The 26,608-nt window shown below is 39.7% G+C and overlaps 6 protein-coding genes across 8 annotated transcripts; all 6 read right to left on the bottom strand.

Annotated features, from left to right (window-relative positions):
• Positions 1-2,105: 2,105 nt before the first annotated feature.
• Positions 2,106-3,434, bottom strand: LOC147926439 (uncharacterized). Its single transcript, XM_087487066.1, has 2 exons — positions 2,772-3,434; positions 2,106-2,723 (listed from the first exon to the last, which is right to left on the bottom strand). The coding sequence occupies exons 1-2, from the start codon at positions 3,432-3,434 to the stop codon at positions 2,106-2,108; spliced, it is 1,281 nt and encodes a 426-aa protein (XP_087343192.1).
• A 1-nt stretch (position 3,435) lies between these two features.
• Positions 3,436-5,412, bottom strand: LOC147926438 (uncharacterized). The gene has a single exon (XM_087487065.1). It carries the CDS (start codon positions 5,410-5,412, stop codon positions 3,436-3,438), a length of 1,977 nt encoding a protein of 658 aa, XP_087343191.1.
• Positions 5,413-5,533: 121 nt separating this feature from the next.
• On the bottom strand, positions 5,534-6,576 carry LOC104748313 (mitogen-activated protein kinase kinase kinase 20). The gene has a single exon (XM_010469977.2). The coding sequence runs from the start codon at positions 6,460-6,462 to the stop codon at positions 5,851-5,853; it is 612 nt and encodes a 203-aa protein (XP_010468279.2). The 5' UTR covers positions 6,463-6,576; the 3' UTR covers positions 5,534-5,850.
• A 652-nt stretch (positions 6,577-7,228) lies between these two features.
• Positions 7,229-7,645, bottom strand: LOC109129200 (uncharacterized). Its single transcript, XM_019236919.2, has 2 exons — positions 7,468-7,645; positions 7,229-7,374 (listed from the first exon to the last, which is right to left on the bottom strand). The coding sequence occupies exons 1-2, from the start codon at positions 7,568-7,570 to the stop codon at positions 7,229-7,231; spliced, it is 249 nt and encodes an 82-aa protein (XP_019092464.2). The 5' UTR covers positions 7,571-7,645.
• A 5,481-nt stretch (positions 7,646-13,126) lies between these two features.
• LOC104746293 (uncharacterized) lies at positions 13,127-13,928 on the bottom strand. Its single transcript, XM_010467740.2, has 4 exons — positions 13,804-13,928; positions 13,593-13,696; positions 13,334-13,439; positions 13,127-13,241 (listed from the first exon to the last, which is right to left on the bottom strand). The coding sequence occupies exons 1-4, from the start codon at positions 13,869-13,871 to the stop codon at positions 13,217-13,219; spliced, it is 303 nt and encodes a 100-aa protein (XP_010466042.1). The 5' UTR covers positions 13,872-13,928; the 3' UTR covers positions 13,127-13,216.
• Positions 13,929-14,048: 120 nt separating this feature from the next.
• LOC104748311 (kinesin-like protein KIN-12D) lies at positions 14,049-26,535 on the bottom strand. 3 transcript variants are annotated; one of them, XM_087488884.1, is made up of 38 exons: positions 26,298-26,535; positions 25,549-26,114; positions 25,251-25,406; positions 25,077-25,160; positions 24,630-24,749; positions 24,424-24,537; positions 24,255-24,347; positions 24,022-24,182; positions 23,879-23,953; positions 23,699-23,786; positions 23,555-23,613; positions 23,397-23,460; positions 23,241-23,306; positions 22,975-23,160; positions 22,764-22,868; positions 22,449-22,684; positions 22,295-22,364; positions 22,143-22,208; positions 21,992-22,036; positions 21,821-21,900; positions 21,634-21,715; positions 19,945-21,516; positions 19,518-19,856; positions 17,289-19,364; positions 17,079-17,207; positions 16,890-16,997; positions 16,686-16,807; positions 16,516-16,603; positions 16,350-16,424; positions 16,033-16,266; positions 15,852-15,941; positions 15,562-15,636; positions 15,411-15,469; positions 15,196-15,307; positions 14,986-15,096; positions 14,648-14,884; positions 14,427-14,549; positions 14,049-14,344 (listed from the first exon to the last, which is right to left on the bottom strand). In XM_087488884.1, the coding sequence occupies exons 2-38, from the start codon at positions 26,107-26,109 to the stop codon at positions 14,213-14,215; spliced, it is 8,193 nt and encodes a 2,730-aa protein (XP_087345010.1). In that variant the 5' UTR covers positions 26,110-26,114; positions 26,298-26,535; the 3' UTR covers positions 14,049-14,212. The 3 variants fall into 3 exon arrangements, 2 of the variants coding, with proteins under 2 accessions (XP_087345010.1, XP_087345009.1); XM_087488883.1 differs by having other exon boundaries at positions 17,079-19,364; XR_015582447.1 differs by lacking the exons at positions 14,049-14,344; positions 14,427-14,549; positions 14,648-14,884 and having other exon boundaries at positions 15,070-15,096; positions 17,079-17,178.
• Between the last annotated feature and the right edge of the window lie 73 nt (positions 26,536-26,608).

Below are 26,608 nucleotides of genomic sequence, written 5' to 3'. Positions count from 1 at the left end.
ATGACGAGCTGCCGCCTGTTGGTAATTCTGAATTCGGAGCAAGGCGCGATCTCTTAGCTCTTCGATCTCGTCGAGGCTGTCATAGAGCATTTTGTCGTTTAGCTCGGCGTTCTTGACTAGCATAGTCTGGCTTAAACTGCCGACGCTTACTTCGGCTGGCGCCATTGCTTCCAGGCCATAAGCTAGCGAGAATGGTGTTTGTCCTGATGCTCTTCGTGGAGTTGTTCGGTGAGAGCATAGCACGCCGTCTAGCTCGTCGGCCCAGAGGCCTTTCTTTTCTTCGAGCCGCTTTTTTAAGCCACTTAAGATAGTCTTATTGGTCGCCTCAGCCTGACCGTTGCCTTGAGGGTACCTCGGGGTTGACTTACTGAGCCGGATACGCCAACTTGCGCAGAAAACGTCGAATTTCTTGGATATAAACTGCGATCCGTTATCTGCTACGATTTCGTAAGGTAATCCGTGTCGGCATATTATGTTTTTCCACACAAAATTTTGGACCTCATTCGGTTGGATTTTCTTATAGGAATCAGCCTCAACCCACTTGGTGAAGTAGTCAGTCAATATAAGAAGAAACTTTTTGCCGTGCGACGCGGGCAGTGGTCCGACGATATCCATTGCCCATCTCATGAACGGGTACGGCGCTGTTGTTGTTGAGAGTAATTCTGCCGGGGCGTGTATATCGGACGCATGTCTCTGACACTTTTCGCACTTCATGGCGAACTGTTCGCAGTCACTGACCATAGTCGGCCAGTATATTCCATGTTTCCTGATTTTTAGTGCTAAGGCGTGTCCGCCGAAATGGTTTCCTCCAGCTCCTTCATGCGTTTCCTGCATTACTCGCTGGGCCTCTTCTTGTCGATCATGAAATGGTCGAACCCCTTTGCGAGCTCCTTTACTATCTTTAAGTATGCGTCCATGGGGCTGCATTTGGTACCGTACTCTCCATTGTATTGGTTTGCGACGAGCTGGGAATCGCAGTAGGCGTGAAGCCTTTTTACGCCGATCCCCGCTGCAAGCCGCATTCCGGCAAGTAAAGCTTCATACTCTGACTCATTGTTTGTTGCGGTGAAGTTGAGGCGGAACGACTGCTCAACAACCTCTCCAGTTGGGGATGTTAGGCGAATCTCAATTCCTGAACCATGCTGCGACGAAGCTCCGTCAACGTACAAATACCAGTTTTCTTCGCTTGAAGTAGGAGAGGTGAAATGTTGAGGCAGCTCGACAATGAAATCTGCCAATACTTGACACTTCATGCAAGTTCGGCCCAGATATTCGATATCATATTCACTTAATTCGATTGCCCACTTCGCCATGCGACCTGATTTTCCCGGGCTATGAAGAATTTGCCGCAGAGGTTGGTTCGTCAGGACCGCGATTGTATGTGACTGGAAATAGGGTCTGAGCTTACAAGCTGAAATTACCATGGCATATGCAATTTTTTCCAGGTTCGGATAACGCAACTTAGCCCCGTCGAGGGTCTTGCTGACGTAGAAGATTGGCTTTTGTTCGCCTCGGTCGTCTCTAACTAATACTCCGCTAACTGCCGACCTCGAAATGGCGATATACAGGTAGAGCTTTTCTCTTTCCTCGGGCTTTGAAAGTATGGGAGGGGTGGTTAAATAAGTTTTTAACTCGACGAACGCCTGCTCGCATTCGGCGGTCCATTCGTACGCTTTGTTCGTCGATCGCAGCAATTGATAGAACGGTAAGCTTTTATCGGTTGACCGCAAAATGAATCGGTTTAAAGCTGTTATCCTGCCGATCAGGCGTAGGACTTCGCACTTGTTTCGCGGCGAGGGCATGTCGAGTATGGCTTTTATTTGCTTCGGGTTTGCCTCTATTCCCCTTTTTGTGACGATGTACCCTAGAAATTCTCCTGACGTCACACCGAATGAGCATTTTGCCGGGTTGAGTTTCATGTTATACTTATTCAGGGTTTGAAAACACTTTCGCAGGTGCTCGACATGATCGTTTGCGCTCGCGGATTTGACTAACATATCGTCGATGTACACCTCCATAGTTATTCCTAATTGGTCTGCAAACATCTTATCGACAAGACGTTGATAGGTGGCTCCTGCGTTTTTCAGACCGAACGGCATTACTTTTTAGCAGAACGTGCCTTGATCTGTGATAAAGGCGGTTTTTTCGCGGTCGTCGGTGTGCATCAAGATTTGGTTATATCCTGGGAAGGCGTCCATGAAGGAGAGCAATGCATTGCCTGCCGTGGCCTCGACGAGCCTCTCTATATGTGGTAGCGGGTAGCTATCCTTGGGGCAGGCTTTATTGAGATCCGTGAAGTCGATGCAGACTCTGTTCTTCCCATTTTTCTTTTTAACCACCACCGGATTTGCTAGCCACTCAGGATACTTAACCTCCATGATTGACCCGACATCTAACAATTTTTTGACCTCGTCATTTACTGCTTTAGACCGTTCGGGTCCGAGCTTCCGCCGCTTCTGCTTGACGGGTTTATAAGTGGGATCGACATTAAGTTCATGACTTGTGACGTCCATGCTGATTCCAACCATATCGTCAAAAGACCAGGCAAAAGTGGAAGCGTTGTCCTTCAAGAATTGGACCAGTTCGATTCTTATTGCCGGGCCGAGATCAGCGCCGATCCCAACGCACCGCTTTGGGTCACTCTCGTCGATATTGATTTCGTCGAGCAGGTGGTGACTCGGAATTTCCTCGGGGCTAGGTGCTGGCGGCTCGTCTAGCGCTTGCTGTGATTGCTATAAATCAGCGGCCTTCCGTAACTTGCATTCGATTACGAAACAGTTCCTAGCGTCTGCTTGATTGCCCTTGATTGTGAATATCTGGCCGGACAGGGGGAACTTCACACACTGATGATAAGTGGATGGGACGGCCTGCATGTCGTGAATCCAGGGGGATCCGAGAATGATGTTATAAACAGCCGGCTTGTCGACCACAACAAACTTGTGCCACGAGGATATGCCGGATACGTAGATTGGCAACTTGATTGTGCCGGACGTCGTCATGTAATTTCCGTCGAACCCGGTGAGCGGCGTGATCGATGGTTTGATTTCTCTATTATTGACCTCCATTTTGTCGAGGACATCCCGAAAGATTACGTTGACGGAGATTCCCGTGTCGACCATAATCCTTGTTACTTCGCTCTCTCCAACGTGTAATTCGATGACGAGAGGGTCGTTGTGCGGGAAGTTGACTCCATCCAAGTCGTTTGCTGTGAACGTAATCGGAGGTACGAAGGGTGGGACCGCAGTTGTGCCGGCCTTTACATAGTCGCGAATTGACCGCACGGAATCTCTACATGCTGTCAATCCTCCCATTATCATGTCAAGACGGCGACGGGGCGGCCATTGGGTCGCCGTCGGGTCGGCGTAGAGGGTGTAATTGCCGAACTCCGTTGGGAATTTAACACATTGATGGTAAGTGGAAACCACAGCTTTCATTTTATGGAGCCAAGGCGTCCCAAGGCGTCCCAAGGATGGCATTATACGCGCTTGGACGGTCGACGACTGCGAAGTCAAAGAGGTGAACCGTACCACCGACCCTCATTGGGAGCATGATCGTTCCTGAAGAGGTAAGAGAGCATCCATCGAAACCAGTCAAGGTTTGTACTTCGGGCATGGTCAAGTGCAGGTCGACCTTTATCTGCGGGAGTGCCCTCAGGAAGATGACGTTAACAGAGCTTCCTGTATCGACCAACACATCCGGGGCTAAGCAATCGCCAATGTTTATTTCAACAACGACAGGTCCAGTGGGCGAAGTCCGATGCTCGGAAGTGTCCCCTTCTCCGAACATGATCGGAGAGTACGATCGGCATATAGGTGTTCTGCCAGGCAACCAATCGCGTTCGGCTCTCTCGACGTCGTGGACGGGATATAAGGCGCGAGGCCAGTTAGGGTCGTACGGTAGACTTCCTCTTATGACATTAATTATACGACGGGCTGGAGGTGGTGGCGCGTCAGCCGGTTGGTTTTCTTGTCCTCCCACCTGGTTGCCAGCTGCGGGCTGGTTATTCGGCGCTGGTCCATTGTTGAAATGGTTATTTGGACCTCGTTCTTGATGCCCATGGCGTCCTCGACCTCGCGCTCGCGGGGCATTACTCTTGTACTGGCGTAACTCCACTTTGACCTCGCCGTTGAGGTACTTGCCCAGCAGCGCGTTTTGCAAGTGTCTGCAAGACTGCGTAGAGTGCCCGGTGTACTCATGTAACTCGCAATACAAGTTATGGTCAGGCTCTTCTCTTGCCCCTTTTGGTGGGGTCGCTGGTACTATAGCTGACGAGCTGACTGCGGGGGTTGGCGGGGCGTCATTGACGAGGTACGTTGCGCCGCGCTTCTTACTGTCCGCGAGGTATTCTTTGTCGAGGTGTTGGCGAGGTTCGTGGTATACCTCTTTTGCTTTGCCAGTTGGCACTTGAATTCCAGTAGAAGCACGTTTTTTGTCGTAGATGACGTTTTCTTTTTCCAGTTCAATGTGGACTCCCGCTCGATGGAGGGCATCTTGGAAAGTTGGGAATCTGTTCAACTTGAGATCTTTTCGGAACGCTGATTCGTACCATAGGGCCTTGTGAAGGGCTGCAAGCGAAACGCTATGGGGTGCTTTTACCTGTGTGGCAATCTTTTTGAACCTATCCATGAACGTTCGCAACGGCTCATGCTCCCCTTGCTCGATATTGTGGAGATCAGCGATTGTCGCGGTGGGGACGGCCAATATCGAGTATTGTTTCAAGAAGGTCAGCGAGAGTGTACGGAAGCTGTCGATTGAGTCAGGCGGCAAAGAGGAGAACCAGCCGAGGGCGTCGCCGCTCAGGTTTTCGATGAATAGCTGACACTTTCCAGCGTCTAGCTCTTCCGGGGAAAACTCGCAACGATGGATTGCGATCTCGAAGGATGTCAAATGGTGAGTTGGGTCCGAATCTCCCTTATACGGAGGCAGGTGCTTTGTTTTGCAATCGGGACGAACGACGACCCGACGGATTTGCGCAGTGAATGGAGTTTTTTGGGACTGCTCCAACATATGGTCTACATCAGGTGCCGCACTGGTTGCTTGGTGGAACTTGCTTGTGACATCCTTCATTTGACTTTTGAGTTCGGCCAATTCCCCGCTCTGGTTCTGATCGGCGCTATTGGGATCGGCTCTATTGGTGCCGTCTGGATGTTCGGCATTTTCTTGTAGTTTTGCACAGACGCTAGAGAGAGTGGCGAATCGTTCCTCTGTCTTTCTGTCTTGGGCGTCGATCTTTTCCAGGATGCTTCGCATTAGTGCTCCTATGTCGAGGGCGCTGATGCCTTCTCTGATCGAGCCGTTTGGCGTTGTCGGGGGCCGGGTCGGCGGTATTGGAAGCTCATCTTGGGCCTGCTGGATGCGGTCCGGCGTGTCCGCCACATATCCGTCGCTGCCCGTCGTTTCTCTTTCTGCCATTGCTCAAAATGTGCTTCGTCGATGTTGGACTTTCTTCAAAAGATTTCCTTGTTTGTTTCCCTGGATGCGCACCAAATGTTGAACTAGTATAGCTACTAACTCGAGGATGATATAATAGAAAGGGTGAAACAAAGGACTTTTATTAAGATAGTCAAAGATCGTTGAATTACAATATAACCGTTATAAGTCGTTCGGCTAATTACAGAGAATTGTGCTTCTCAAAATGACTAACTGAACTATAGCTTAGAATCAGATTTACTCCTGACTCTTGCCCGATGTTACTTGATGCCTTCTGCAAGCTGCTCCCTTGGTATTTATAGCTGATGGGACGTTTCACCTCTCTGCCTCGGGATCAATGTGGGATTGTCCTCAAGTAAAGTCGGCGATCGTTCTTATTCGGGCCGTCATTTATTGGGCTGTCCGTCTTAATTGGGCCTTCTAGGAGCTTAATCGGCCCGACAAGTGGGCTTTAGTTGGTCTGCCTTCCTGGGTTTTTGGGGTGACTGTTTCGATAGTGGGCCTGTAGGAAAGCCTGTTAAAGCTGGGTGAAACCCATATCCAACACCATGGCTCTCCAACAGTGGTGGACGGGAAGACGAGGACGTTGGCTGGCTTGAGGTCGCAGTGAACGTAGCCGTTTGAGTGAAGAATCTCGAGTCCTTGTAGGATCATAAAAGCGGCGCGTCCGATCATATTCTCAGGCATCGGCCTCCCACGAAACCGGGAGATCATATTGAAGAGAGTGCCTTTGGAGGCATATTCCATATAGATGTGACATCCTTCTGCGTCTGGTGGGGCGGATAAGTGAACAAAAGAGCTTAAGGCTTGGACGATGCGTGGATGATTGCGGAAACGAAGCATGATCCTAACCTCTTTATTGAAATCCTTCACTTGATTGAACGAAGAAGATGACTTCTTTGCGTAGAGTCGGAAGTTAGAATCGCGTTGGAGAGAGACACAGCCAAAGCTTCCTCTGCCAAGAAAAGAGACATGCTTCAACGAGGACTCGTCTACACGCGGAGGCTTTCTCATCATCCTATTCCTATCCATGGTAATTAACAGTACTCTCTTTAAATCTAGGTTTTGTTTCGATCTCTGATTTTTTTGTTTTACTTGGACAGATAAGAAAGCGAAACAATTGTAGTAATGGTTCAATAATGGAGTGTGATATCAATCTATTTATAAGATCTAATTAAATTAAGTCGGTTGTTTCACTCCTGACTCCTGTTTCGACTTGGGAAAGGAAACGCGTCTGTGTGAAAAAGGAAATTTTCCCAATCCACCAACCATTGATGGACCAACTCTTTATTTTATGGAAAATAAATCCAGCCCATCAAAAGCCCAACTTCTCTAATAAAATCGATCCTTTTTTTGGATTTTTTAGGATCGATAAGGACCTTGAGCGTGTAAGAAGGTGATTGGGTGCGGAAAAGAAAAAAAAAAAATTGGGGTTTTTTTGTTTCTTTCTTCGCTTCCCGTGTTCTCCTCTCTCTCGAGACTTCTCAATTTCGATGATCATCTCCACTCCACCGCCTATAACATAGAATTCCCGTGTTATATAACCTTTAGTCTTTGATTATTATATAGCTGAATTCTATGTTTTATGAATCTTTTTTTGTAATTAGTAAAAAATTGTTAGGTTTGTAAGTTTCATCCTGATTGATTACTTTTGCTCCCCTCTCTAGTCTAACGATCAAGATTTGTAACTAAAACATCTGTGAATTGGCTTTCATTGTTTAAAGGATGTTGTATAAATTAGATTTTAGTGTATCAACGCCTAGTTTATTTAAAAGAGAGAATAAAATAGAAAGAATGATCAAATAGATAAATCAAAATCAGTACCTAAATCTAGATCCCTGATCTCCTCTTTGATTTGTTTAAGATAGTCGTCAATTCTGGATATTATTTCCGGAACTGATTTGAGTTTTGAGATTTCTTCCAGGAACTCATCACGATCCTTCCTGGGGATTGAAAGTGAAGAGAAGCTTGGGAGAGAAGAAAGGTTTTTAAATCAGAGTGGAAAAAAAAACAACACATTAAAAACCCTCGAAATTTACCTGATCTTCTTTAAGTATCTTGGACGAGGATGACGAATTAAGAATAAACGTGAACGGACTTGTCGGACTTCAAATGAATAATGCGACTGTGCATGCACCATTCTCGACAACGAGATATGTCGTCTCCTTCTTCTCTTTCGCCAAACAAACTCAACTTTTTGTCGCTGAAATTATAGGGAAAAGATTAACAATATTAGTGTTGCCAAAAAAAAACTCGCCATACTCTGAAAATTAATATTACAACGTTGCCTACCTACCGTTTTTCTTAATATTATTTTTAAAAAAGATAATAATACCAAGATTGTTTTTTTTTTTTTTTTTTTTTTTCTGCAAATCAAACTTTCATTAAATTCAAAAGTAAGTAATTACAAAATCGTTATACAAAATTACTGTAACACAATTATTACATATCGTACACTAAGAAAAATACAACAGAAGAGAAATTGATGATGTTTTCCGAAGAGTAGCCTTACTCGCTAACCGTTCATAAGATCGGTTATTGTCCAACTTCATATTTGATTTTTCTCTGTTATGATTTGCTTGCAGCATCTTGTGGCTGAACTTTCTTTTTGCGAACCATAACTGTAAACTCAATGTAGCCAAACATAATTCTGGAATATAGACATAATGGTACCAATGCTTCCGTACTAAAGTCATTTTGAAATATCTCGACTTTGTAATATTCTTCACAAGTAGTTTCAATACAGAAATAATATCCACCGTACCATCCTTTGAAGAGATCTTCTTGATAAACTTCAACAAAACTCTAAAATTCACTGGAGGCCACAATACTTTGTTTGATCTCACACTTGGCTCAACACCATCATGAAGAACACCCAATATATAAGCTAATGTGAATAGTTGTAGTCATAAGTTTTTGTCTATGGGAGACAGAATGACAACCATCAATCGGAGATTGAAATAAACTGACACAATTACTCTTTGGCTGAGGCAATCGGCTATAAATTTTGTTATGTAGTGAATCTAATAGAATCGGAAGGAATTGTCCATGGTAAAATCATATGTAATAGTTCTCATAATTTGCAATCAAAAATAATAAATCCAGAGTTAAAAAAAAAAAAACTAAACTTTATATCTTTAAAATTAAACCCTCAACTCTATATACTAAACCATACTTCTCAAAACTATAACCTAATTTTAATATAATTAACCCAAATCTTTAATTTAAAAAAAAAAAAAAAAATCTCTTTTGTAACTTTTAGAAATTTACATTTTTTGGTGATATCCTAATGCCATCTCGAAAGTTTGTGCTATAATTGTCAATAAAACATTTCTTTGTGATATTCTAGGGTATTTTTCTAAAATTAATGTAAATCATTAAATTTTAAAGAAAAATACCATAAAATAGCACTAAAACAAATTTTATGGACAATTATAAAAACACAATCCACAAACTTCAAAACTAGCATAAGTTGACACAATTATAATAATTTTAATTTACTTATATTTTTTTTTGGGTTTGAGTTGATTATTTTATATTTAAGGTATATGTTTTAAGGGTAGGATTTAGTATTTATAGTTTAATTTTGAAACATGGTGTTATTAGATGATGTTTTGAAAGTTTTGTATCTTTCTTTTTGAAACAAAACTTTTTTAAATTAGAACATTTTAGATAAACTTTTTTGTAACTTTTAGATTAAAAATTTAAAATATTTTTGTAATCTTTTAGATGATGTTCTAAATTTGGAAACAAAACTTATTTTTATGTTATTTGTGAGAATATATATATTACCTATTTTAAAATGAAATCAATAGATACCAAAAAAAACAAAATAAAAACTGAAAATTTTCTATAAACTCTTGTTTGATCCTCAAAGCTTGTTATGGAGTAGTAACCTATAGTAGGAAAAATAATCATTAATCTACCAATAAAGTATTACAAACAATGATCAGATCTATAAATCAGTTGTTAAACTTACTTTTTAACAGCTTCAATGTTCCTAAGGAACTCGGTGTTTCTCCTTTCCTCCTCCTCGTCCATCTTCCTAAGCTCCTCGGCGACTTTCATATGCAACTCCGTGATTTCCCTCAGTTCTTCTTTGAGTTTGGCCCTGACTGCAAGAATACAAAAAACCTTAGACACTATAAAGATTAATCATAACAAGAGAGTGATATATATATATATATATATATATATATATATATAAACGAAAAAATAGAAACTTAAAACATATATATATATATATACCGGTATCTTCTCTCATCTTCCGCTCTTCGAGTTCCTTTATTCGATCATCAACTCTGGATATTTGTTCTGGAACTGATTCGAGTTTGAAGATTTCTTCTAGAAATTCACGACAATTTTTCATCAGTGGGATTGAATGTGAAGGGTGGCTTGGGGGACAAGCAAATGTTGTAGAAGATTGCAAGGAAAATAATTAAAATAAAAAAACAGCCAAAAAAAAAATTAAAAAAAAATAAAATCCTAGCTGTAAATACAATACCTCGAGTAAATTCTAGAATCGACTTGCTGGATCTCAGATGAATTATACGAATGCACCATCTTGAGGACGAGAGTTCTGTCGTCTCTCGACTGTACCTCTTATCGTTAACAAAAGAAACAAAATCCTACTTTTGTTTGTATATTTTTAAGGTTGATATATATTTGTTTTTGTAGATTAAATTGTTTAACAATATTTTCGCCAACTAGAAAAGTCTCCCCATCCTATATTATAGCGCCACCACTTTACTTTTTTTTTAACAATTAATATCAAACTTAAACACTATATATATAAGGTTAAAAACACGAAATTAATGGCCACCAAACTATATATGATGAATTGCTGGAAACGACGTCAATATAGAGAATAGATAGGATACAAATCAGGATGAATGAGATTATATAAATTTTATTTACCAATCAAAGTATAACAGTTACCAATAAAAAAAATATTTTCTGCCGGGTAAATTCACCTTTTCATTCTTTGCTCTTACAAAACAAAAAAGTAATTTAGATAACAACCATGAGTATTTTTGGAAAAAAAACCAGTAAAGATCTAAAAGAACATTCAATGTGATATACTTTGATAGTTCTTAGAAACATTAGAAAAAACTAGAACTGATCACCAAAACTATTAAAAATGTTGTTTTCGGTTTCGTAATTTTCTTCTCATCAATTGCTTGGTTTACATTTTTTTCTATAATGAGATTAATTATAAGTTAACACACGCATTATTGGAAAGGAAGTTTCTTTTTATATTAAAAGGTCTCCACTACTCTTTGTTTAAAAAATGCATCTACCACCAAGATGCGACAGAAACATGCATGAAATCTCCCTTTTTGTGTTTGTACGTAGAACGTCATCTTGTAATCGATTATAAACTAAAAATACAATAAGAACTAGAAGATAATTGCAGATGATAAAAGTAATGTCATCAATAGATACCAAAAAAGACCCAAAAAAAAATCATTTATTTTTAGACCCCTCGTTTGATCCTCAAAGCTTCAGTGTTTATTATGTACATGTAACCTCTTCTCCTGTTACGCGTGCTGTTGAAGTAATAAGAATATTAAGATGCTACGTACAACGTACTGTGCTAAAGATGAAATTGTTTTAATTATAGGATTCTTAATTAAGACGAACATATGTACAGTATATCTAGTCCAGAAAGTGACAAAAGAGTTTTTGTATTCTTCACAGTTAGTATGTGTACGCTTCAAAAATGTTTTACTTCTACACAAATTTCCTTCTGTGATTCGATGTATACGATACGAGTGAAATTATATGTTGTGAAGAAAAGTTATTTACAAGCAAAAAAGGACAAACAACTGAATCATTCTAGTGATTGTATATTAAAAAAAGGGGCAACACTTGAAAGACGTAGAAAGAGAGGGGTGTGTGCATGGCAAACAAATCAAAAACAGTCTCAGAATCAATGCAATGCATTACTCCCGTAGCTAATGACCAAAGATGATTTTTGTTTTTTGTTTTTTTAACTTTTAAACCCAACAAAAAAACCCTAATACAATACTCATTCCCGAGACTCAATTAATGTCTTCTTTTGCTCGATGATGGTCCAGCGACGTCGTCGTCAATTCTTGGGCGCTTGTCCGTGGCCCGGGTTCGAGATTCCTGCAGTCTGCTGCTGATTTGTTGTTCAGTTATACCTTCGATGCCCATCGCCTGTTTGACTCCTTTAGGAGTAGCGGCTGCCGAAAGAGGAAAAACAAGAAAACTAAGCAGAATGTCCTAAATATGAAAATCAAAGCACAGTTTCTTTAGAAAAGTGATAAGAAGACTTACTAAATAATCCGCCGAGTGAATGCACTGCTTCATCGAACGACCTTATGAGCTCCTCTGTCCATTGCAATCTGAATCTTGGTTCTGCAGCTTCTGGTTCTTCTTGAACCGGTGGTAATGAGCCATAGAAAGGGTTCCATGTAGTAGGTTGTGGCCAAGAGAAAGGTAAGCCAGAGGAGTACGACAACGGGGCCGTTGGTGGTGGATAACATGAAGGAGGGAACCCCGGCGGCGGGAGAGAGTATGTCGGTGGAGGCACAAAAGATTCAGGCCGTGGCTGATAGGAGAACGGAGCCGTTGGTGGTGGTGGAACATGGAATATAATGCCTGCGGCGGTACGAAAGTTCCCGGCGGTGGTAGATCGAAGAGCATCGACGAGGCCGTTGCTGGTTGAGAGTATGATGAAGATGGTGGAAGGGGGAGTCTCGGCGGGAGCATTGAGCCTAAAGATAATGCAAGGTCCGGTGGGGCAAGAGAATGTGTGGAGGATGGTGGAGATAACTTCTCACGCACGCTCCGAAACAGAGTATACTCTGTTTTTGTTTTAAAGAAATCAAGAAAATGAAATTAAGAGGATATGAATGAAAGAGAAGAATCATTACTAAACCTGTTTTAAGTTCATGTATCTTTTCATCGAATTCTTTCAACTTCTCGGCCACTGCTTTCTTCTGCTCGTCAACTCGTTTATCGATCTCCTCCCAATCTTTCCTCATACGAACCTCTTCTCTATGCTCTTCTTCGTTTCTTCGGATGAACTCATCGAGTTTAACTATCTTTTCTGCCATGGAAGGCGTTTGCTCTAGTTCTTTGATAAACTCGACCTGAGATTTTTTGAGAATGAACTCTGCCATGATTCAAGAGAAAAAGAGAGATCGAGAGCGAGAGAGTTTGTTTTCAATTCCTTTTATACGTTCGGTAATTTACTAACTGATAAGAAAGTAATTGCATAATTTGTCAAATACTTTAAATAATTTTCAATATAACCCTTCCACATAAGTTACTTAAACTGTTAAAGGACTTTGAAAATCCTCCAATTATCGGAATAATTAAATTACCAAAACCCCCACGTCTGAATTAGTCTGTTGTTGTTAAATATATTTTCCAAATCTTATCTCATATAAAATAAAATAATTTTAATTTTTCTTCCATGTTGTATGTACTTATTGTTTGAAAGTTCGAAGAGTTAATAATATTTATCCTACGTTTCCATTGTTCATTGTATTAAAAATGTTTTTTCCACCAAGAGATGACAGAAGTACATAAAACTAATTAATCTTCCTTTTTGTGTGTGTGTATTGTCGTGTACATACTAGGTGTAGAACGTCATCTTTTACGAACATATAAAGTAAGAAATCATCGTAAAATATTATAATAACTAAAAAGATAATTGCAGATGATAAAATTTATGTAAATCACTAAATTTCTACAAAAGAAAAACACAAAAACCCCTCAGAATTCCATTTATTTTAAAACCCTTGTTTGATCCTCAAAGCTTGCTGTGGAGTAGTAACCTATATAGTAGTAGCAAAGGGTAACCAATAAAAGTATTAAAAACAATGATCTTATCTATTTCCTATAAATAAATCAGTTGTTAACAACATACTTTTGAAGTGCTTCAATGTTCCTAAGCAACTCTGTCTTTCTCCTTTCCTCCTCCTCGTCGATCTTCCTAAAATCCTCCATCAGTTCTTCTTTGCGTTTGGCCCTGGCTGCAAGAATACAAAAAAACCTTAAGACACTATAAAGATTGATCATAACAAGAGAGTGACATATATATACCGGCATAACAAGGGTAACCAAGAAAATAACAAGGGTAACCAATAAAATAAATGATAAAATAGAAACTTAAAACATATATATACCGGCATCTAGTCTCATCATCCGCTCTTCGAGTTCCTTTATTCGATCATTAACTCTGGATATTTGTTCTAGAGCTTCACGATAATCTTTCAGATGTGAAGGGTAGCTTGGGGGACAAGCAAGTGTTGTAGAAGATGCAAGGAAAATAATTAAAAAAAAAAACAAACAGCAAATAAAGTTTTAATTTAAAAACCCTAACTAGAAATGTAATACCTCGAGTAGGGTGAGTAAATTCTTGAATCGACTTGCTGGATTTCAGATGAATTATACGAATGCACCATCTTGAGGACGAGAGATCTGTCGTCTCTCGAGTGTACTCTTATTGTTAACAAAAAAAACAAAACCCTACTTTTGTTTGTATATTTAGAAGGTTAATATTTGTTTTTGTAGATAAATTTGTTTAACAATATTTTCGCCAACTAGAAAAGTCTCCCCATCCTATATTATAGCGCCACCACTTTTTCTAACCATATCAAACTTGAACACTCAATATTCTTAGAGAAAATACAAATCAGGATGGACGAGGTTACATAAATTTTATTTACCAATCTAAGTATAACAGTTACATAAGAACATTCATATATGTACAATGACTGTGTTCTCGTACAAACATATCATTCTTTCACCTGTCTAAAGAAGAGAAAAAAGGAACCTGAGACATACTTCTTGGACTCTGGCTCCATGATCTTCGAGGCGAAGGCATTGAAGGCATCTTTCTCTCTGGATTCCTACTTCTTCTGCTCTTTGCTTTTCCCTGCATCAAGAGTTTACAAGCCTCTCTTAAAACTTATCTGTGAACAGAATCGAAGCTTCAAATGGAAATATATCTTAATTACCTTTAATCTAAAGTGGTCTAGTTCACTTTCAAGTAAACTAAGTTTTGTCTTGAGCTGTTCGAGAGCCTCTTCAGCAACTTCAGGGTTTATGTCTGTAATGTCTTCTCCTGTTACACCGGCTGCCTGAGGGAATTTTGAGTCCACACAAAGATGTTGTTTTGGAGTTTTAGATCATTGGAGTTGCAGAGCTTATTATAGCGAGAATCTATGACTGTTGTTACCTTGAGGATACTGGTACAGAGACCTAATAGCTTCTGAGCAAGCCGCATTCTATCCTCTTCAGTTTCCTTCAGTTTGGTACTTAACTGATGCGTCTTGTCAAGGTTTGAATGTAGGTTCTTTCCAGACGACGCTCGGTACCAAGCAAGCTCTTCTTTGGCACGAGAAACACTCACATCTGCTCGCCGTAACTTCAAATTGAGCTCATCAAGCTGAAGTTTTAACACACTGTTTTCTTCCTATTGCATATGACACCAAAGGAAAGGGTAATAAGTACCAGAATAAAGAAGAATAACTATATCTCTACACAGAGAAGTATTGCAAGTTAGAGATTTCTTGCCTTGATTCGAGCTTGATCACGAGTTCTCCACTCAGGGTTTCGATGGGACGATAGCTTCTTCATTTCCCCTTCAAGTTCTATCACTTTTCTTTTATGACTAACATTCTCCTTCTGTTGAAAGTAACAAGATTAAGATACGTTCTGTGGCGACTAACTTATTTTGTATAATGTGTAACAGTAAAATAAAAAACTGGTGCCTAATTTTCCAACCTTAAGTAATTCATTTTCTTTCTTAAGCAGCTGCTCATGCTGCCGATGTTCCTCGAGTTTTATCTGCGCAGTAACTAAATCTGTCTGCTTTCCGTCGATTTCCTCTATCCATCTGCATTGAGATATTGTATAAGAAACTATGATATAACATCTGGAACTGGCCACAATCCATATTTCTGCTAGTGAAGATTTGGCAGAGTACATCACTTGCTTACCCTTGCCTTTCCTCATTGTATTCATTAATTTTCTGCTTGAGATGAGAGACTTCAAGATCCTATTTACATAAAATTTCAGACACAAGAAGTTTGGTTATTATCAAAAACTTATTAATCTTTCTTGCTGGAGTTCTATCCAAAGAAAAATTACCCTTTCTCGTGAATCTGAACTATTAAGTTGAAGCATCTCTGCTATCTTCAATACTTGTTGACTATCCAAGAATGACTGCAAAAAAAGGCGGAAGAAGGAAACAGGGTCATTGACTTTCAGTTACCATTTAGCGGTTTCTACAATAGAGGAACAACAAGACAATGACTAATGTAACTAGGTTAGGTTCCACAGAGATTAAAGATCTTTCTTTATTTTTCATTACATAGGCAGAAACATGTTAAAGCTATACACAACATGGGGAAAAAAAAAAAAGTTAAATAACTACTTACCGAACAATTCTGTTTGACACCCAGCAAAACTCGATTAATATCATGGGTCATGCTATCCACCTTGGCGAGTTTCGAATTCAATAAAAATATCTGGGAGCAGAAATACGAGATTAGATAATAAATACCATGTGCATGCCAAACGTTCCAATATAACATATAGCTAACATTTTCGACTAGTTACCTCTTTCTGCCGGGTTGCAACTACAGTTTCAAGCTCCTCAATTCGTAGCCTTGCAGCAGAAAGCTCCTCATCCTTCTCAGATCTCATTTGTTGTGCAATTCCCAACCCTATGCATCTGAAAGGAGAGCCAGAACCCCGAGGTTTCCCTGAACCTTTACTCAATGAAGAATCTATAGCTTGAGAAGCATGGATTTCTGGCTTTACTTGCTCAGCCATTGCTTCCAACTCCTTGAACTGTTTGCAATGGATCAGTCTTAGTAATGCCAGTCTTTTGGTAAGCTTTTAAGGGTAGTCAATCAATTAGGAACCATCTTTACCTTATGCATGTATTCTCTAGCCTGAGCCTCAGCATGCAAATTCAATTCCGAGATATGCGCACTGAGTTGAGAAATCTGTTGCAGAGTAAACATACATATACGATCAGAAAACTCTGAGACTATCATTAAGGATCCATCCCCTGTTTAAAATAAGAAATTTTGTTACCTCGGTCTTTTGGTCAGCCGTATTTCTCTCAAGCGCTTCTATATGCTTTTTAGCTTTCTCAAGATCAATATGCTTTTCATCTAGAATTCTTTGACCATGCAAAATAGGAAATGAGTTGCTTTAAAGTTTAAACATATACCTATATTTTAGGTTGCTTACACTTTTCTAACCTTTTTATTTCCCCATCAGAATTTCTAGCACTTTCCATCTGCTGGCGTATGGTATGAAGGTCCATTTCCAGCTCCTCCCTTTGCAGACGCTGTCTTTCAGCTTCACCTTTGACAGCATTAACCTATTGAAAAACGTCTCCGTCAGAAAATTAAACACATCGATTAAAATAAGCTGTTACATGGTAAAGAAAGATTAGCTCTAACCTTGTTTTCAAGAACATTGATAGTATACTCAAGTTTCTCAACTGATCCTTCTAATAGCTTCACTTCTTCTTCTCTCTCATTGGCATATATCTTTCTTGATTCAGCAATCTGTGAGAAGTTAAGTAAGTATTGCAAAAAGGAATAAGAAAATGGACATGTCGTGTCAAGTCTAACTGTGTTGTTGTCTACCTGTTGAGCTTCTATGTACCTAGCTTCCATTTCTTTAGCCTCAGATTTCATCTTCCTGAATTCTTCTTTCAGATACAAAACCTCATCTTGGAGATTATCCCTGTCATCGATGGCCTCATTCAGTTTTTTCTGGGTAAACTCAACTGTATCATTCAATTGTCCGAGAGCATTTCTTAGATTAAAGAGCTCCATCTCCATGCTTTCCGATACCTTATTTTTCTGGATCAGCTCCTCCTCTAGAGAGCTTTTTTCTGTCATGAGAGCTTCAGCTTCCGCTCTAATGTCTTTATTTTCCGCTGACAGCTTTCGTTGACACTTCCTTACCTTTTCAGTATCCACTTCAAGGTTGCAGATTATTTCCTTGCTCTCTTGCAGTCGAACTTCAAGCATTTGGGCGTGAGAAACGGCATCTTCTAGTTCAAAGGTTTTCAATGCTAGTGTCTTTTCTAAAGCTTCAACATGAACCATGATTTCCTTTGTTTCATCTTTCTTGTCCCTGGAATTCGAAGCAGATTCTTGTAGTAGGCTGAGGTCAAAAGACAACCCCTTTAGAACATCATCCTTTCTCAAAAGCTCATCGTGGAGATTCAGATTCTCAGACAACAAGTCTTGTACATCAATCTGCAAAGATTGAACAGTATCTGCGAATTCTGAAGCCTTATTGAAGTTTTCACACATCAGTTGCAACATTTTATCAGAAATAACTAGACCATCTCTGGTTAGTTTCTCCAGTATCCTGCTATCTTCAGCTAAATGTGTGCATTTGGCAATGCTTAGCCTCGTAACATCTAGTGCTTTAAATTGATCTTCACCAAAATGTATGACCTTGTTCTTAAGGGAGATGTTTTCCTTCTTCAACGAACTGACAGCGTCAGCATAAACTTGTAAATCCCTTTCTTTGATATCCAATTCTTCTGCCGTGACTGACTGGGAATGTTGGAGACTGTAAAGTTCAGAAGCTTTCATCGCCAATTCTTGCTGTATCCCAGTGATGCGAGACTCCAAGAAGAAGACTCTTTCTCCAAACACCTTGTTTACTTCGTCCATTTCAGCGATTTTTTGTACACTGTGATCAAGATCCGATGAGAGAACCTTGATTTTACTTTGTGCTTCAGTCACCTTTTGTTTCACTGAAACGGTCTCCAATTTGTTATCAACCAGACGTTGGTCTTTGAGCTCACTCTCCACTTGGGAAACAAACAGTTTCTCTTTAAGATCCTCAACGATGGCATGATGATCAAGAAGCTCTCTATCTACAACTGCTAGACGAGAAGAATATTCTTTTACTGTTTGCGCCAGAACAACTGACTCAACATCCTTTGAGCAAAGGTCCATGAAATAAAGCTGAACTTCGGTGTCAAAGAAATCATCTTTCTGATTCAGATGCAGCTCTTGCTCCAACAGAGTTTCTGCAAGGTTCCCATTGCTCAAATCTATTTCTTTCAGCAAAATATCAAGCTGAGACCCCATGCTGTTAGATCTTTGCAACATCAGCTCCTCCTGGTACTGTAGCCCTGAAATTTTCTGATCAAAACTGCTTAATTTTGTAGTAAGCAGATTAGTTGCTTCTTCACTTCTCGAAATTCTCTCAAAACCATTCTTTATATCAGTCAGTAGTTTGCCCTTCAGATTTGCAAACATTTCAAGCTCCCTTCTTAACCTTAGATTGTTATTTCTTAATCCGGCTATGGAAGAGTTTGATACACACAGACCACGTTGAAGCAGACCATTTTCGGTATTGATCCCTGTAACTGTTTCTAACAAAACCCCCATATGGCATAGGTGTAGAACTGAGAGAGCACAATCCTTCATGATTATTTCTGACCAGATATCCTCAAGGAACAATCTAGCTGAGTTTGTATCTGAAACCCAAGACTTCAACTCAGATAAATCATTGGCCATGCCAGTCAAGGCCACCGACGACTCATCTTGTAATTTTCTGACAACAGTTTCCAGCTCTTCGACCAGATTTCCTATTCCCATCAAACTTGACCCGAATAGTTTCTCAAGGTACGCAAGTTTCTCATTATCTTTGACATTTATGGATTCCAGCTCCTGCAGCTTGTCATCTAAGGCGTTTTTCTCTCCAACCAAGCTGATTTCCCTTTTTTTCTGCTTCTCCAGGTCAAATTTCATCTTTTTGTTCGCTGTTATGAGTTCATTGACTGTGATATCTGCATCTTTAATAATCCCTTGAGCCTCCTCAAATTTCTTAAGAACACACAAGTTTTCTACATATTCTTGGTCAGCATCTATCTTCATCTTAGCTAATTCATGCTCCAAAGTCTGTAAAATTTCCTAAGAATTTCAGAAATACAGAGAGAAAATATATAGCATCTGAGAGATGTCAATAATAGGTGAAACCATAAATGCAGAGTCCCATATGACTCAGAATGAGAAAAATAAATTTGAAAGGGACAAAAATAAACAGTTACTTGCCTTAAGTTTATGATCTGTGACTTCCACCTTGTGCTCATATTGTTCTTGCATGTTATTCATCACAGTTTCAAGGTTACAAAACTGTGCAGCAAGATCGTTCAAGTTGCTTAAGCTTCTTTTCTCAGATGCCTTTAGCTCTTCCTTCTCACCCTGGAGTTTGGCCATCTCAACTTGAACCTCCTTCAAGCTTACAAGTGCATATTCCATTTCTTGCTTTAGCAGTATGATCACTTTACCTCTCTCACTTGACACCTTGCTGGTCAACCTCATGGACTCTGTATGGTTGTTGTTTGGAGTATTCTCTATGCAAGAGGAGACAACTACATTCTTTCCAAGTTCCTGTTTGAAAAAAAATTCAAGTAAAGGACTAAGCACACTACTATACATAATAAGGCATGATCGTTAATTAAGAAAGTTTTCAGCTCACCTGTCCTTCACTACAGTGGAGTGGAGAACCTAATGACTTCTCTGCCTCAGTGTATTTGTCATGCTCTTGACACATATTTATGCATGATCTCAGTCCAGACACGCCACCCTTGAGCTCAGAAAGCTTCTCTTTCATTGCCGAAATGCCAGTCTCCTCAATTTCTTCAAGCTTTTGTGCTATAGCAGAAGCATTTTTTTCTTCCTGTATAAGTTTGCTTCTAAATTCCTTACAGGTTGTTTCCAAATCTTGTACTTGTTGCTTCAGAGAAAGAATTGTTCCAGCGGATTCCGCAAGCTGAAAATCCTTTTGCTTCAACTCAAAAGTATGGGATTCGGTTACCTCAGAATAGCGGTTGACAATTATTAGAGACGCTGTTGCACAATCTGATGCTTCACAAATCAACCTTTCAGCCATTTTGAGCTTCTCTTGAAGCTTTGATATGATCTCTGTTTTTGTGCACAACTGCGATTTCAAGAGTGTCTCCTTTTCCTCGTACTCTCTCTGGTGCGCTTCATTCATTACTATTGCTGCCCCTCTAAGAGACGTCAACATGGATTCTATATCACATTGCTTTTTATTGGCATCCTCCAAACAACTTTCAAGATCTTCAATCATTAATTCCCTCTCAGAAAGTGTTCTTCTTAATCCGCCAACCTGTTCAGATATCCATATCCTTCTATCTGGTAAGGAACCCGATATAAGATCAGCCTGGTAACACGCATCTGTAAGGCCTTCATTCCCATTCAGCAGAATTTCTTCAAGCTCAGATGTGAGAAGTTCCATTTCATTTGAGATGATCTGTAGTTCCATGTCTTTGCCTCGGAGCTTTTCTTGCAACTGCTCGTTGTCCATAATCGTGTCTCGTAAGTTATCCTGCAGCTCCTCCATCTGAGCTTCTAAAAACTGTACCTGCTTTTCAGTGACGTTTTCTTTTAATTGGAAATCACTGACCTCCTTCTGAAGAACTTCAAGCTCATTCTGCAAACAGACAATCACCTCCGCAGTTGCAGCTTCAGCTTGCTTGCAAACTTTTTCCATTTCTTCATCTCCACATGCCTTAGAAGCGATATCACTCTTGTACAACATGTTCAACCTCTTAGCTTTTTCAAGAGATGCTTGCATCTTTTTAAACTTTGTATCAATTGCATTGTTCTCTGCAGGAATATCTTTGAACTCATTGCACTGTTTGGACTTCATTGCTGGGATGTCAAGCTCTTGTTTTTGTAAAAGCTCGATATAGTTCTCCTTAATTCTCCTCAACTCCACTGCTTCTCGGATCAATATAATGTTTTGCGATTCAAGAGCTTCAACTACAGACTTTGTCTCCCCCAGCTCACTATATACATTTTCTTGCTGCTTGCTAATCAAAAGTAGTTGGTCCTTCAACTCTCCAATATCAAATTTCAAGCGAACTGCCTGTGCTTCTGAATCACCACGTAATGTTCTTTCCTCATCGAGTATAATTTTTAGTACATCCAAATCAAGCTGCAATTTGATGATTTCTTCTACATAATTGACCTGCTGACCAGCAAGTGTTTTGTTCCGCTCAACATTTTGAGTTTCCAACAGGGCCTGCAGTTTTTAGGCAACATTCAACTGTTTAGTGAAAACGCTCAATGGTAACCTGCAGAAACAATATCATAGATGGTTGTGCAGATTACTAAACCACACTGTTCTTATTGTGCAGACCTTTTGTTTGTTCGCAATGCTATTTTCATCAGGTGTGCAAGCTCTGATATTTTCGACCATGACCTGTAGATCTTGGATATCTCTGCAGAAGAAAGGCAAGAAGACTTGTCAGGGGTATGGAGAAAATGAGAACTCAGTTGCCATATAAAAGGAAACAAAAAAGAATTATCAAATCAGATTTGCTAACCTACTAAGCTTTGCATTCTCTTCCAAGCAAGAACCAAGGTTACTTCTACATTTCTCAAGTTCGTAACAGGTCTTTTTTAACTGCAATAGAAATACGTTAAGAAACTGAAATTGAAAATATAGATTAGAAAGAAAATAGGAGAATGACTTATGAGAAAGAAAGTGAATCGACCTCCTCCTGTAGAGAACAATTTTCTTTACTCCTAAGTAATGCACCCTGTACCATAGCAGATACAACAAGATTATTGACAAGCAAGCAATGGCGCATAATTATTCGGCATATTAAGAGATTTAACGTATAAAAATAGGTGAATATATGTAACCTGTGGCTCTATTTCATCATCAACATGTTTTTGCCGGTCAGAGTTTTCATTAAGAAACTGGAAGAGCTGCAAAATTAATAGCTAAGGTTAAGGATGGCATCGCAATCAAAAACAAGAGTGCATCACCAGGATATTGTGCTAACTAGAGGCACCTGGTTCCGCAGATTTGAGACTTCGCCCAGTAGAATTTCTCTCTCACCTTCCTCATAAAACTCTTGAAATCTGCATAATAACAAAACACTTTTATATAAAAAAGCACACATTATCTTTAACTTTAGCGTTAGATGTTTCCTGAAGATTTATCACCTTCTAAGTTGGTCCAGAAGCCTTATGTTTTCCAGGGCAAAGCGAGTCAATTCAGGATTTTTATCAATTTTAGCTTGAAGCAGTTGAATCTCTTCTGACAAAATGCTATTCTCTTCCAGCAAAAAAGAATCTCCAGATATATGGTTGCCAAGAAGTGATTCCAGCCTCTGTATCTTGTCTTCTCGAAACCTAAGCATCATTTTTGTGCTCCTAGTATCTTCCTCCCTTTGTCGAACCTAATGATATCATAAATAGATTCAGGCGATTTCTGAAACATAAGTGGGAATGGGAACAGTGTAGGTGAGAAAAAATTACCAGACGATTTAAATGCTCTATCTCAGCTTCAAGCTTCTTAATTGAAGCATCAGCCACATTTTCTCTTCTCAATGAGCCAGCGAGTGTTATCTCCAAAGATTTCAACTGATTTGTATAAATATATATAAATTCTTAGTGGAATCACAAGGCAAAGGCATATGAATCCCAGTAAAACCTAACATAATTTCTCAAAGTTAGTAACTTAGTATACCTGCTTTCTAGACATCCTTACACAGCCTCCAGATTCATACACAAGCGAGTTACCAGCCTGCTTATGTCCTACCTCGTGCATTTCACTTGATGGAGAATCGACTTGTAGTTCTGCGAAGTTGGTTGTTGCTGATCCAAATGACAACGCCCTGGAAATGTTCTGGCGCTTGAGGAGGGAAAGCTCTTCCTGTTCCGCACACACAAAATTTGTCTTAGCTTTTTTATAGCTTCACATAAAAAGCACTTTGGCAGTCTAAAATGTTACACCTTTAAAAGTCGGATTTGACGGCGTAGTTCCAGGACATCCTCGTTGGAATCTTCGTTGACTACAGCCTAGATAGTATAAAACATAATAGTTATCCAAAGGTTATTCATGATTCATATCCCTCAAAGCTTACAATATGGATTACAGTGCAGACTGACATTGTTCTGGATTAGCTTTGCTCTCTGAGCAAATTTAAGAGTATTTAGCGTCTCTGCTGCACAACTGCAGGTAATAGTGCATAGAAGCAATAAGTTGAAGTCCTTACTAACTGTAGGAGTTAATGCAATACTATATCAAACTAGCGTTGAAAGAATACCTGACGGAAGGACTGGCATTAGCAATTATCATTGTTTTAGAATTGCCACCCAGTGAGTCCTGTAGATGAAATAATTACCGTTATAGTGACATGAAAGGATAGATTCCAACTTAAGTGAAGAAAGGAAATGAATTTAGATGTAACCTGAAGAAGAAATGTCAGCCTGGAATCACGATATGGAATATGCCTTGGTTTACCATTTGCCACATCCACAAGAACCATAATTACATGTCTGCAATCAATAATAACAAATAGCAGAATTTAATATAACAACTAGTTGAGAAAATGATTTATGCAACGGATCAAACTATTCCTAGGGTATACCCTAGTGTGGACAATGATTTATTGATACTAGCAGCTTCTTTTAGGCGGTCACCCTCAGCGCCAGAAGTCTTCTGCCTGTGACAGAATGCACAATGTTAGATGAGGTTTTTAAGGCAATACAAAGCAAACCGCACCATAAATACCTTTCTGATCCAGCGAGATCAACCAGGTTCAGTCTTGCAAAACGCATATTAGCTGTTGAGTCTTTTTCCCATCTGCTCTCGATCACGCATGTAAATACACTATGTGATCGACTACTCTCTCTATTCATATTTGTGGCTCCGACTTTTCGATTCATAGAACCCTATCGTACAACAGATGAGATTTCAGGAACATTAACATAAAACAAATATGTTTGGGAGAGGGCGGTACTAACCTGTGTGATAAGCCCTAAGATGTCTTGAACACTTTGTACTTCACATTCAGTCAGATTTTCCACATAGACACCGCTCTTAATGTCCTCCCGAAGCTAAAAAGTGAAAACACTTTAGAGAACTAAGCCTTGCGCATGTATTGCACTTTGACCAACAAAATATAAAAGTTACCTGCAAATTTGTTGAAGATGGTTCAAGAAGGTCTGTAATTTGTTCATTGTAAATCTCAAGGAAAGAGCATTTGCAATTGTATTTAAGTCTCTCGTCTCTTCTGCTCTCTTCCTCCTGCAACAAGAACAGCGAAGCAAGATGCAATTAGCAAAGTTAAGATATCACAGTAATAGAAATGGAAAAAAGCTATATCATAAGAGAATTACAGCTTGTATTCTTGCAAATAAAAACTCAAATATCCGAGGCATCATTCCTCTGTTGGGACTTGGTTTAACTTCTAAATCACCAACTTCCCCCAGCATTGTATATGTTTTCCCACTTCCTGTCTGCACAATCTCAACAAATTATAATAAGTTAGGAACTGAAAACTTAACTCCAACGAAGGAAACTAATTCCACTCAGTCCTACTCTGAAAACTTAACTATCTCATCTCATTGCAACCTTGTAAGAATTTTCAAATGATTCCGCATAACTATCACCAAATTACCTAAAATTGGACACCTTTACGAGCTATCACAAAAACAGCTCTACCATGGTCACTAGAAAACACAAGGCTCAACAGAAATAAACTTGCTAGTGTTGAAAGCTTGAGCCTGACCCAGAGGTAATAGATCACTCTCATAATCTATCTCTAGAATGACATAAGAATATACCTGGCCATATGCAAATATACAGCTGTTGTAGCCAGACAAGCAATTTTCCACCATGGGCAGACCGGCTACCCGAAAAAGGGTTTCCTACAAATTTAGGATGCAAAAACAAAAAAAAACTTCATACAGTATATACGAATAAAAGGAAACCAATTTTCATCTTTCGTTAAGTCTTACCTGGTCAATTGTCTCACACGCCACGTGATCAAACTGAAACCGTGTTTCAGGTGGTCCAATCCATGCTACGCACTGCGAACTTTCTTGCTTTAAGCACCTACTGTACCCATTTGTACCCTTCTCCATGCTATTAAGCGGTCGAACACGTATAAGAATCTGCAAAACATTCAGTAACCATCAATGACTGCCACCCCTAACCAACACTTCAAAAAATCGAATACAAAATAGGCATTTCTGTTAAAAGAAGTCAATTTGGTGCAGCTAATGAACCTAGATGTATACTGGACAAAATTGGTACCTGTACATTATGATCCATCCAGAAAGATGGATCCTCCTTAAGGCTAAAGTGAGGAACTTGAACCGTGTTAACAACTGCTGAAACTTGCCCAGAAGAACTAGACAACCCTCTATACAAGGAGGCATAACCACCAGCTCTAACAGCTCCTGTCCCATCAAGCTTCCCTCTGTAACAAGACCCCGGAGGCTTAGACACGCTCTTAGTAGGCGTATTCTGTGTCGAATTGGTCTCCGAATTAGCTCTCCCGACAACTCTACCAGTTTTAGGAGTCGTATTCAAAAACCCAACATTTGTGTTTGTGACGGAATCACACTTGTCTCCCCAACCAAACCGATTCTTAGACAAGGCAGCAATGCTGGATCGATACTTATCAGGAGTCCGTAAAGGCAATGCTGGATCTGGGTTCTTAGGTCTAGGCTTAGACGGAGTTCGATCGATCTTACTCCCCAACTCCTTTGTTGGGTTCGTCAATGAATCGTTGGTGGTTTGAGACAAAAGCGAAGCTCGGAGATTCTCAGGGACATTCTCGATTTCGTCATCGTGCTTGACCTCCCTTGACATTAAATCTGAAATTAAAAAAGCGCAGATTTCATAAAAAAAAAAAAAAAAAAAAAACCCCAGTTCGAAATTGACACTGAGAAATGTGAAATTAAGAAACTTTCGAATCCAACAGCTAAAAGCTAAAGAGCTCGTATGGAAAAAAAAAAAAAAAAAAAAAGCTAAAGAGCGCGTTGGGTTTTATATCTCACCTGTGTTAATGTAAATCGAGCTACAAAATCCAAAATACGCGAGCTTCTGAAGAGTTCTCTCTCTGTATCTCACTTACTCACTCACTCTGTCTCTCTCTAGGTATCTCTCTCTATCTCTAGATTTGCATGATTTCAGCAGTAAAGCCGGACGGAGAAAGGAATGTTAAAAGAAGAGGGACGATGCAAAACGAACGGCTGAGATTGTTTGCACTTTCAGGCGCTGTTTGAATTTGAATTTGGGAAAAGGGCTTTTCTCAATTCTCACCGTAATAAAGTAGGCTTCAAGAGGTTATTTTCGTCAATAACCAACC

The sequence above is a fragment of the Camelina sativa genome, chromosome 15 (assembly GCF_030686135.1).
Source record: "Camelina sativa cultivar CO46 ecotype springtype chromosome 15, ASM3068613v1".
NCBI classification, from domain to species: domain Eukaryota; kingdom Viridiplantae; phylum Streptophyta; class Magnoliopsida; order Brassicales; family Brassicaceae; genus Camelina; species Camelina sativa.
This window is presented reverse-complemented; position numbering and strand designations above follow the sequence as displayed.